The 12200-nt window shown below is 46.0% G+C and overlaps 1 protein-coding gene across 2 annotated transcripts in view; it reads right to left on the reverse strand.

Annotated features, from left to right (window-relative positions):
* POMT2 (protein O-mannosyltransferase 2) overlaps nt 1-12200 on the reverse strand; it is a 39822-nt gene that overhangs the window by 4435 nt on the left and 23187 nt on the right. For both annotated transcript variants that reach the window (XM_006086952.3, XM_014454222.2), the window contains exons 10-18: nt 11820-11886; nt 9022-9091; nt 7111-7189; nt 5902-6053; nt 5384-5475; nt 4020-4096; nt 734-805; nt 391-450; nt 197-302 (exon numbers count right to left, since the gene is read on the reverse strand). In XM_006086952.3, the coding sequence (XP_006087014.2) occupies nt 197-302; nt 391-450; nt 734-805; nt 4020-4096; nt 5384-5475; nt 5902-6053; nt 7111-7189; nt 9022-9091; nt 11820-11886 (775 nt within the window). The remainder of the gene's footprint in view (nt 1-196; nt 303-390; nt 451-733; nt 806-4019; nt 4097-5383; nt 5476-5901; nt 6054-7110; nt 7190-9021; nt 9092-11819; nt 11887-12200) is intronic.

Raw genomic sequence — 12200 nt, forward strand, 5'->3', positions numbered from 1 at the left:
GAATGGGGCAGTGATCCCTACCCTGTAGGGTTTTTGGGAGGATGTGTGTTGAACACGGCACCAGGCATTCGGTGACTGTGAGCTTTAAAAAGCAAAGGAGAAGGGGAAGAGGGGCCCATCTGCAGGCAGGCCTTCCCCTGACTGCAGGCTCCCTGCCAGCTGCCAGGTCAGGGAGGGAGAGGCCCAGGGACCTGACCTTCAACCTCCCCAGGCAGATGCGCCCCTCTCTGCACAGCGACAGCAATGATGCTCCCTGAGAGGAGGTAGAGGGCAATGCTCAGCAGATTCAGCCACCAAACCACCTGCACGGAAGTGAGACAAGAGGGTGAGAGGAGAGCTGCGCTCTCACAGGCCCAGCCCGAGGGTGTACCGGGCACATGCGGCACTCACCGGGTTGCCGAGCAGGTACACTCGGAAGTCCGTGTCATTGATCCCCGAGAAGCGCAGGCCCTGCGGAGCAGAGGACACACTGCTGATCTGGGGCCTGGCTCATCCCTGCCGCACAGGTTCCAGGACGAGGGGACTGGTCACCTTTCACAGACACAGAGCCTGGGCGGGAGGCTCAGAATGTGAGCTCTCTGGGAAGGCAGGGCAGAACCAGGGAAGAACAGAGCCCCGTCCTGGCCACCCCGTGCCAGGCGTGAGGCCTCACCCAGTCACCCAGCACACCCCACCTCCACCAAGTCTCTTTCTTGGCTCCATGTCCTGGGAGGAGCTCTAGCCTCTGGCCTACCTGGTAGTTGATAGGCCAGTGCCAGGGTTTGGATGTGAATTCATTGTCCTTGGGTTTGAGGCCATTGTTCCCCTGCAGGAAAGTGGCAGAGGAAAGCTGGTCAAGACAGATCGAGGGCGGACAGAAGTGTGCGGACCAGGTTCTCTGGTAATGGCCGAGCGTCAGGAGAAGCCCTCCCTCCTCTCTCCCTTGAGGAAGAACCAGGTGCTCACTCTGGGTCACTGTCCACCTGCCTATGCCATCACCTCACTTCTCCCAACAGGCAAGCCTCCAACTCCCTCCTGAGACAGTCCAGTCAGACCTCCCTGCTTGAGAGAGAGAGGAATGAGGGACTTGTTTCCTATGGGCACAAAACATAGACCCATCTTCAGGCCAAAGACAGGTGTCAAGAGGGTGTGGAGGGGGCATATAAAATCAGGGCTGACTTACTTGTCCCCTCGGAAGACCAACTTCAAACACAAACCCAGGAATGCTGATGAGTTCCTGGACTTTGAAATTTTTACTTTAGACCAGGGTTCTCAACTTTTTAAATTATTGCCCCTCCCCGACTTTTCAGACTTTTTTCTAAACACCTCCCACCATGACATTGTAATATCACAGCTATACTATAAATCTGTTTATATATTATACTAGAGGCCCGGTGCACAAAATTCATGCATGGAGTGGGGGGTCCCTCAGCCCAGCCTGTACACTCTGACAATCCGGGACCGCTGGCTCCTAACTGCTAGCCTGCCTGCCTGATCACCCCTAACCACCTCTGCCTTGGCCCCCGCCACCACAGCTTCGTCCAGAAGGACATCTGGAATGATGTCCGGAAGGTCGTTCGGCTGTCCGGTCTAATTAGTATATTACGCTTTTATTATTACAGATGAATACCTGTGCTTTATACATTACAAAGTTAAGGGAGGTTTGCCCTCAAGAACACATTTTACCCACTGGAAGTGATATTATTGCGGTTGAGAATGCACATTTAGCCCGAGGGACTCCGCTTCTTTAATCAACAGCCAAGAATATCCAACAGCCTGTGTCTACATGGTAAAACCCGGCCTTTACTAAACAGGAAGGAAAAGGATCAGGATCCTGGGTGCTAACCACCAGGACTGGCATCAGCCTCATCATCAGGGCCCACTGAGAAGGCATTTCCTGAGGAGGAGTCAGGTGCTCTGGGCCAGGTCAGGGTTTCTCCACCTCAGCACTACCGCCTCTGGGGCTGGAGAAGTCTCTGGTGTGGGCTGTCCTGTGCAGTGTAGGATGCTTAGCATCCCTGACCTCTGCCCACTAGATGCCAGAAGCAGCCCTACCCCTCAGCTATGCCAACCAAAAATGTCTGCAGACATTGCCAATTATTCCCTGGGAGGCAAAATCACCCTCTGTTGAGAACCACTGGTCTAGCCCAAGAAAGGTCCAGAAGGGCTGATTCAGTGAACCACCATCCAGTGCCTCACTCATCCAGCTACTTGAGGAGTTGGGGTCATTTGCAGGCCTCCACGTGGTAGCTGGGTTGCTCTTCCAGGGTCAAAGGGCCCAGCTGCCCCACCAGTGAACCACCATGGCCAGGTGAAGGGCCTCTGAATGAAGAATGAAGAATGAATCATTCTGAACCCTAGAGCACCTGCTGAGGGAACACAATTCCTTCAAACCAGTCCAGTCCAGCCCCAAATGCAGGGACTCCAGCCAGAACCATAATAATCCAAGGGCATCCTACTCACTACATTAAACTCTGAGAAATGTGCTCCTTTACTAAACCAAGAAACTGAAGGAAGGAAAAATCTGTAACCAGTATAGGCATATGCATTTGTACATTATTCTCTTTGCTTAAAACCTAGAGCGGGCTTAATCCAGCTAACCTCACTAGGCATGGCAGCCTTTCCCGCCAGCCTTAGGCCCACCCCCCTCTCCCCTGCACTTTCTGTGATCTAGACTATTGTGGTCTCTCTCCCTGTTCTGACTCTACATCGGCTGAGTAAGTCCCCTATGTCCCTTTTCTTCTTGGACTCTTCCTCTTCAATAATAAAATAAATGTCCCTTTTCTTGTTGGACTCTAACTCTTCAATGATGAAAGAGGAAATAAGACTAGTTAGACTTAGTCTTAAAATTCTACCTAGACCCAGAATGATACTTGGACTGACAGACACGTATTGAAAACAACTATGTCATCAAGCCAAAGTGACAGCTACAAGCAGAGAGGCAGAGAGGAAGTGACCCAGAGATTGCTTGCTATCAACTCATCACCTGCCAAAGTGCAGAAATGACAAAATTTGAATTTTTAAATTTAATCTGGTGGTTTAAGTCAACTGTATTTACTGATACTGCTTCCATAATCACTTCCAGGAAGTCCACTTGCCATCGGCTCATAGGGGGAAGTAACAACTGCTACACCTCTTTGCAACCCTGTGGGATGAGAAACAGTGATTCTTCAACACTGTTCCTACAGAATACCGGTTCTCCCTAAACCAGAGTAAAGGGGTTTCCCCTAAACATCAAAACTGTAGCAAGGTTTTTCCAACCACAGGGGAGAATTTAAGCTAGTGGGTAGAATTGCTCAATTTAAGGATTTCCTCTCTCAATTGTTTTTAAACCTCTGATGCTACAACTGCTGTCAGTTACTAATGATACAGAGCACAAGCAATGAGTCTTAAAAACCTTAAAAAGAATCGGCCGTGTACCCTAATGGTTTGTCTTTGTCTGCAACAGGAGTGGCTCATGGTTGGGATTTTATGCTGCGTGTAAACAACACACTCAAATGAGCTCTTCATTTTAATTGATCATAACTTCCTATGATGGAATGTACTGTCACTCTTCAACCAAGGACACTGGTTTTCAGGGCTCTGCCACTTGAACAGCCTGGACAATCACTTCGAGCCAGAGGAAGGTAGTGGGACTAGCACGGACTCAGAGAGCCTGCCAGCCTGGCTTTGAAGCCTGGATCCACCTCCCACATTTAGCTGTGTGACTCTAAGCAAGGTATTCACCTCTGTACCTCAGTCCCCTCCTCTATAATCTCCGTAGGATTGTAGTAAGTATTAAATGAGTTAGTATGTGTACAGCCCTTAGAGTAGCGCCTGGCACATAAGAGCTACATAAGTTTTCACTGGTGTCATCATCTTCATCACCACCATCACTCTGTGACAAACAGAAATGCCTTTAAAGACCAACTCAACCAGTAAGTGAAGACACTTTCAAAGTCCTCCACAAGGGGGCAGTGGATGCTACTGGTTTGTGATCTGAATTTGTGGATGGCCCGGAGCTCTTAGAGAAGACACCAAATGGGAGGGGGCCCTCTTACCCGGATCATCACCATGTGGGACTCCAGCAAGATCTCAGGAAAACTGGGCTGCAGCACGTCCAGGCTGATGTTCGGCACTAGAAAAAGAAATGACAGAGTAGGAAACGTTTGTCACACCTTCGCTCTCACAGCTGTCCATGCATCCACACAGCTGCCAGAGTCTGAGTGCAGCTTTCCTGACAAGCGGACTATCAAGTAGGTGAAAGTGTTGGGGAGATGGAAGAAAACTTGGCCCAATTCTTGATTATTCCTTCAGCTTGTATTAAGCACTCATCAGGCATTCTGAGAAATACAAAGGCAACAGACGACAAGGCCTGGGTGCTCTGGCAGCTCTCAGCCCAGTCACCCTTCATTTCGGTACTGGCACAGCTGCCCTCCCTGCTAGGCAGAAGGGCTGTAAGGATAGGGACCAAGTCTATCTCGTTCACCAATATCTCCCCAGGGCCCCACATGGTTCTGTCATACTCAATAAAGAGTTGCTAAGCCCTAGCTGATTTGGCTCAGTGGATACAGCACTGGTCCACGAACTGAAGGGTCCCGGGTTCAATTCCAGTCAAGGGCACATACCTCATTTGGGAGCTCAATCCCCAACCCTGGTGAGGCAACCAATCAATGTGTCTTGTCTCTCTCACATGGATGTTTTTCTCCATCTCTCCTTCTCCCTTCCACTCTCTCTAAAAATAATCAATGAGAAAAAACCTTGGGTGAGGATTAAAAAAAAAAGAGTTTATTTAGGTAATTAATTAGCTGGTTGGTTAAATTAGGTGGTAAAAGAATGAAATGGGAAGCAGGGAGAAAAGAAATCAAGCAAGAAGAGGGCAGTCTAAGAGAACGGGCAATGAATCCAAAGATTCGCTGAGTTGAAGATGACACTAATGTGGAAATGTCACACTGGAGCCTGGGAGTATAGATCCAGGGCCCAGGCCAGGGCTGTGGCTGTCACTTTCTGTAAACGTGTTGGCTGGATGTGGGGAGCGGAGGAGCTCTGCACAAGGGCATAGAGGGAAAGCACCAGCCTACTCTAAGCCTTGAGGGTGGGAGGTGCCCATAGTGCAGGAGGGAGAAGAGCCCAGAAGGAGACAAGACAGACCTGCATTACAGAGGCCACGGAGAAAAGATTCCAATCTGGCAAAAGACAAGGAAAATGAGAAGAGACAAGTAGCTCTGGCCTCGAGTGAGGTCACTGGTCATTTCAAGGAGAGAAAGTGTAAGTGGATGGGAAGCAAAAGGAGCCGCCTCTCTAGACAACTCATATGAAGAGATTAGGTTTAAAAAGGAAGAAAGTGGAAACAATAAGATATAGCAACAGCAGTCTAAAAGGTTTGTTTCCCGTAAGAGGCAGCCCAGGAAGTAACCTCACTCACACTTGGGATTGATGTGGTCCTCCACATTCCAGATGGAGTTGAGGGTTTCCTTTAGGTACGGAGTGCAAGTAACTTCCAGCTGCTCCCAGCCCCTGTGAAAAACAGTCACAGATGTCTCTCAGAAGACCTGAAACTCACCAGAGAGCACTGTTAACTGCCCTTACGTCCATGGAACCCCTCTCTTTTCAACCCAGTGGCCATGCTTTTTTCAACCTTGAGCTATCCTAGGAGTATTCTAGCACACAGTATTCCCATTTTAGAGAGACAGATAGATCCAGAGAGTACAAACATTTGCACATGTACAAACCTTCAACTATCAGAGCACATAAAACACCAGGGGAACTCTGGAACTCTGTGCTCTACAACACACCTGATGCTTTTCTCCCTCCACCTACCACTCAAAATAAGCAAACATTAGGTGAACATTGACAACTGGCAGACTGAATCTTCTGGAATACTTGTAGTGAGAAAGGAACAGCATGAGCCTCAACTGGAACATCAAAACCCCAGAGACTCACCACTTGGGCAGAACCTTTCCCGAGGAGCCCAGGACACAGCCTGTGACCAGATGAATGAAGCGAATTCGACTTCTCAGCACTTTGATCCGGTTTCCAAATTTTCTGTTTATAACCTCAATCCGCCAGAAATCATTTGAGTCCCCTGTCCCATTCTAACACATAAGGCAAGGAAAAAATGCAAAGAAAATAATATGACTTTAGAGAAGACATTTCAGATGCCCCCATGTTACAAAGACTAAACTGACCTCAATGACTGAGGTGGGGAAGGGAACAAAAGGGCCTGGAAATATTTCAAGTGATGGATACTGCTCCAGCACTCACTATTCAACCAAGAAAGTTAATATAACTCCTGGAATCTGATGTCCAAGCCTGCACTTCATAGGACAAGAGTTTAAATTCCAAATAGATGTTTCTGCCCTTAAGCCAAACTCAAGACATCACCCTGAGCCAACAGAAATCGATTTGGGCCATTTGAATCCATGACCTTGGCCATATGGACACCCATTCAGCTAAGCCAGAAAGGTCTGGCCTGGACATTGTACTTGGAAATTAAGACAACTGTGCCTAATTCTCCTCGGGAGATACCCACAAGAAAAAGGTGATGCTCAGAGTCTTGGCTCTAGCACACACTGGGATGAGCAAGCAGGGTTGGAAAATCCATTTTATGAAACCCAGAATTTTTACTGATGCACCAAAGCCCTTGGAGGGGAACGTAACTGATAGTTATAAGTCTAGTTACCCGCTTGTTTTTGTTTTCAAATTACTGTCCAAGCCCTAAGTATTCATTGAGCTTCCTCTATGAACTACATCACCCAAGGTAGTAAAAATCCAAAAGCAATGTGAATATCCCTCTGCAGAGGGAAGTAATCCTTAAAAACAAGGCAAACAGGGATTTGGGACCTGGCAAAGGATAAATGTACATAGTCATGTGGGGTCACACTGTGGGTCTGTGGCGTTTACATCCAATGTCGATTTAAAAGGGACCCACATAGTATTCATATTTGACATTTATTAAGTGTCAGAACATAAAAGTGGCGTGGTTATTATGGGAGGAGAGAGATGGAAACAGACAGACTTCACAGGCTGCTTTTCCCAAATGCTGAGTCCCTGTACAGCCTCCATCCTTAGGAAAATGCCAGAATTCTGGGGAGGATGTGTTCCGCCATATGGCCCTGAGTCAGGCTGCGCACACTCCAGTTGCTCACTTACTATGCCATAGCCAGTGACCTGGTAGTGCTTCCGGGTCAGGGGGGCCTCATGATAGTGACTGTGCAAGTTCCGAGAGGTCCTAGAAGTTAGAAGAGAGAAGTTCCATTATCTGGAAGAAAAGAGATGTGTTGTTTCTTCTTTAACAAAGGATACTTAGAGTCACCTGTTCAGATCTTAAAAAGAACCTGAATATGAAATTCAGCGCATCAGGAACTCCTTGACTATTTACTCACAAGAAATACCTAGAGAACTGGAGAACTGCTTAAACCAGGAGGGACAAATGGTAGGAGTACTGGACTGTGTGCCAAGAAAGGGGCTACCTTCAGGTGGAAGGTGCGGGTGGAGGTAGTGACAACACATTTGGTGGCTTTGAAGCACTTAGCTTGCAGGTGTGGGTAGAAGAATATTAAAATCTATAATCTGCATATCCCCGAGATAGTAAACCTCTCTCTCCTATCTATTTTCTACTCCCACCACCAGTTTTATAAAGTGGGGATCTATATGGAATATAGGGGTTTAATTTAGCTTTTATTTACTTTGTGCTTACTTTAATCCATAATAAGAAATAGATGTTCATTATAAAAATTCTGGAAATTCTCAAAAATAAATTTAATAACAAATTTTAATTTATTAAAAAATAAAAATTATTTAATAATGAAATTAAAATTTTAAGTATCCATAATCATACTCACCAGAAAACTCTCATAGCTTTTCTATATATATAAAATTCTGATTTTTTTAAAAAAATCTGTATCTGATAATTCTAGTATATGAAACTTCTGAGGGCTGCTTCTGCTATGTATTGTTCCTGCTTATTCTTGCATGTGGGGACCTATTCCTTGTGTGTTTAGTTATTTATACTGTTTAGTTATTATTCACTGTCACCAAAAAACCATTGATAAGAATAGGTGACAATGTTTTTCCCAAAAAGATTTAGAAGTTAGAAGAGAGAACTGTCTTAAGGCACAACTGTCTTAATTTGCCTTTCACCAGGCTGCTAGGAAACATTACCAATCTAGGATTATGTGCATTTAAATTCCTGGCTTGAAGCTCTTGAGACCATCCGGGTGAAATAACGTTGGGCTGCAAACCCATGTGAGGATCAACTGGTAGTTACAACATCTCAGGCACCAGAGACAGAGCCTCCCAACCCCCGCTTCACCCCTCCCAAGCACACTCTGCTCAGCACCAAAGTAACATTTCCAGAGTACATGTGGACAGGGCAAATTTACCCAACCCTAACCCTTTTGGGGCTCCCAATTTGGGGGAAGGATCACTTAGTAAACTTACCACTTTGGGTGAACCTAGAACTTTGACTTTAAAACTCCATCTCTCAAGAGGCAGTCCAAACCAAAGTTCAACACTCAAGATTGTGGGATCATGGCAGAAGTGGCTACAGTGTCTCCCCTTTTTCTCAGATCCCCCTTTCATTTAGATTTTGGCTTGGTAACTCCTTACTATCTTGTCAGCTCTTTGATGCTTTCTAGAAGATGTTCTTATATTATTCCAGTTTTATATTTTTATTCCAGTTTTCATATTAGTCATTTTCAAGGAGAACATTGGTTAAATAAACTAATTTGCCATATTCTTGGAAATATGTTTACATCTTTCTAAAGGTAGTCACTTAAGAAGCAGCTTGGGCAACTGAAATTTTTTCTTCTGTCCTCTAAGAAAAGGGAAGCTGAAAGATACCTTCAAACTTCAAAGCTCCTCAGAGCCAAATTAGGTAGGCACAGGCTCATCTGCTTATTTCACGGACCTTCCTAACGCGGCTCTACGTCCTCCCCCAGCAGCTTGTTCCATTTGCCAGAGCCTGTTCAAACCTGACTTCTGTTCATTTCCAGCTTAAAAACAACTCCTTACCTTTGGTGCCCATACCACTCATTTATCCCAAAGAGCAAACTTACTTACTCTTTATGTTCTAGTCGAATGATGTCTCCATGTCTTACAAACTCCACTGGGAATGAGGGGTCTAGGGGATCTGCCAAGAAGAAACAAGCACTGGTACCTGAAACCATTCGCTCACCGGGCCAGTACTGACTGAGGGCCCACTGGGAGTTACAGTGCCGGGCAGGTGCTAGAGATGCTGTCAGGAGACAGAGAGCCCAGAGAGAAAGGCCCCGACTGTTTCAGAGGACTGGATAAGGGTGTGTCCCAAAATAACGTTTGAAAGACTCTTCAAGGAGAGGGAGAATTTTGCCAGGTGAACAAGTGGGGGAAAGTCACAGAAGTGTGAAAGAGCAAAACTCATTTGATGGTCTCCTGTGGTTAAGGGGGCAGGCAGGAAGGGTGGGAATGGACGAGTGTGTGAACAGTGGGGCCAGGAGAGAAATATGGCCATCTCTGACAGGCACTGAAGCCCCCACTGGAAGATTTTTAAGCTGGGAAGGCAAGTAGTACTACGATTTTCCTTTTAGTAGTAAAAAAAATAGTCTTCCAAAAATTAATTCCATGCAAATTACCATTTCCAAGCTCTCCTCAAAAATCAAATGTTAAACCCTGCACATTTTGCCAGTGATTATCTTGTTCCTGGCAATATACTTGCTAAGTCTTAGGTAAAGATAATGATGAAAAAAGGGACTACAGTTGACACCTGAACAACATAGGTTTAAAATGAGCAGGTACTTACACATGGATTTTTAAAATAAATACTACAAATGTATTTCCTCTTCCTTATGATTTTCTTAATAATTTTCTTTTCTCTAGCTTACTTTACTCTAAGAATACAGTCTATAACATATATAGCACATAACATATGTGTTAACCAACTGAGTATGTTATTGGTGAGGCTTCTGGTCAATAGTAGGCTATTAGTAGTTAAGTTTTGGGGGAGTCAAAAGTTATACATGGCTTTCTGACTGCGCAAGAGGCCAGTGCCCCTAAGCCCTGCATTGTTCAGGAGTCAGCTGTACTTCTGTATCGTCTAGAAGTCAAAACTGATCAGGATCTAGAAAGGTGATGACGATGGAAAAGGAATCAGCAGTAATCACAGCAACACAGAGGAATTCTTGCAAATTTCCATCCCAAACAGTGAGTCATGAACACTCCAGGTCAAGAAGACAAATTTACTAGCACAAATCATGGCTCTCAAGTGAATCAGAGAACTTAACTACAGAGATTCCCACTCCTATGTGGACTCTTAAGGTCTCTTTCAATTAAAAAGTTTAGCCCTAGCCATTTTGGCTCATTGGCTTGCGGACTGAAGGGTACCGGATTTGATTCTGATAAAGGGCATGTGCCCCAGTTGCAGGCTCAATCCCCAGTAGGGGCGTGCGGGAGGCAGCCGATCAATGATTCTCTCATCATCGATGTTTCTCTCTCTCCCTCTCCCTTCCTCTCTGATGTCAATAAAAATATTTTTTTAAAAAATAAATTAAAAAAAATTAACTAGCAAGATGACATAAAAAAAAGTCAATGGGAGGGAATTTTTCTTTCATATAAATTTACTTCATATAAATTTATAGCCATCAAGGTCTCAACGACCTCAGTGCCACAGTGCCCACCGCCCACAGTGCTTGCAGACACTGCCTTCTCACAAGTTGCCCGGGTGAAATGCAGCTACTTTAACCTACAAGCCACAATGAAATAACAGACCAGGGATGTTCAAAGATTCGGCTAGGCCCACATGACTTTCAAAGTAAAGCTGGTCTCCCCTCACTAACACCTCATTGTGATAGACCACTTAAGTGTGGCCTGTTGAATAAAAACCCAATCAATACCAGTACTAAAAAGGTATAGACATAGATCCTGCCCAAGAGTATCATAATTCATATTACTGAGGAATAGGATGCAAAGACAGTGACTGTGTATGCCATATTCTGATCCAAAAACCACAGCAAGAGGAGGAGTGGGGAAAGGAACAAAGAAGGTGAATTCAGATGATCATCTGCCCCTTCCCCCACAAAGGCTCAGGGGCAGCTGACTTGAGACAGGCTGAGCCAGGTGGTGTTTGCTGGGGAGTCACAGAGGATGCCTGTGGCACAGGACAATCTGCAGGGGCTCAGGTGAGTGGGAGATGCCCTCTATTCTCTCGCAGCTGCAGCAGAAGGCATAGCCTGCAGGTAGCTAGCTGCCTGACCAAAAAAGCAAGATCCAGATACAGCCCATGTCATAGGCCCTGAGAGCCCAACAGGTGTGCCTCAGAGCAGCTTTGGCCGGTGAGGCAGAAGCAGACTAGCAGGCACTGAGTGAGGCACCAGACAGCAGCCTAGACAGGCCCAGCACAGGGCTGGCAGACCCTCAGATCTCCAACTGACAGCCCAGTCCAAGGATGACCAATAGGCAGCAACACTATCATATCAAGACAACTGGAGCTGCACCATATGCTAGGGTCTGCAATGCTTGGCGTGTTCTAAATTAGAAATGAGAGCAGCCAGCATGTGCCCCAGTTGGGGCTATTCACCAGCCCCTGGTGGCATGACCAGGTAATCCTCTAGATCAACTCTGAGCTTTGGTCCTGCTCTCTGTCTTCAAAATGCAGCTCTGAGAGCGAGATCATATCTGTCTTGCTCACTGCTAATCCCCTAAGCTGACAATAGCATTTTGAACTAGCAGGTGCTCAATAAATAACTGTTGAAAGGATAACTGAGATAGTAAGCACATTGTCAAAGAATGCTCAGGAAAGCCCATCTTGTTACCCTTCTCTGGAGAAATGTGGAGGACTGACAGTAAGTAATCACACAAGAAGCATCAGTTCCCCACCACATTACCTGAGTCTGTATTCTGCTTCTTGATAATCCACAGGTTGTTATAGTCTTTGTGCAGATAGGTGGTGACCTGGGTGAAGGTGGAGGTGGGGGGAGGAAGGAGGAGGGAAGAGACCATCACTATCAGCACAACCAGCCACAGGACAATCAACAGCAAACCAACATTGCTTAAGCCTTTCTGAACCCCAGCCACCAACCCAAGGGACCACGTTTCCCAGCAGGACTCAGCATTGAGATTCTCTCCTTCCTTCTGCATTGAGAGGACTTTTCCCACAAGAAGGAAGAACCATGATACCTTGTGTAACAGAGAGGATTTAGTGCATTTTAAAAGGTAATTAAGCCATGGCTGGTGTTTCTCAGTGGTTAGAGTGTCAGCCCATGCAC

This window comes from Myotis lucifugus, unplaced genomic scaffold (genome assembly GCF_000147115.1).
Source record: "Myotis lucifugus unplaced genomic scaffold, Myoluc2.0 scaffold_34, whole genome shotgun sequence".
Taxonomy (NCBI): Eukaryota; Metazoa; Chordata; class Mammalia; order Chiroptera; family Vespertilionidae; genus Myotis; species Myotis lucifugus.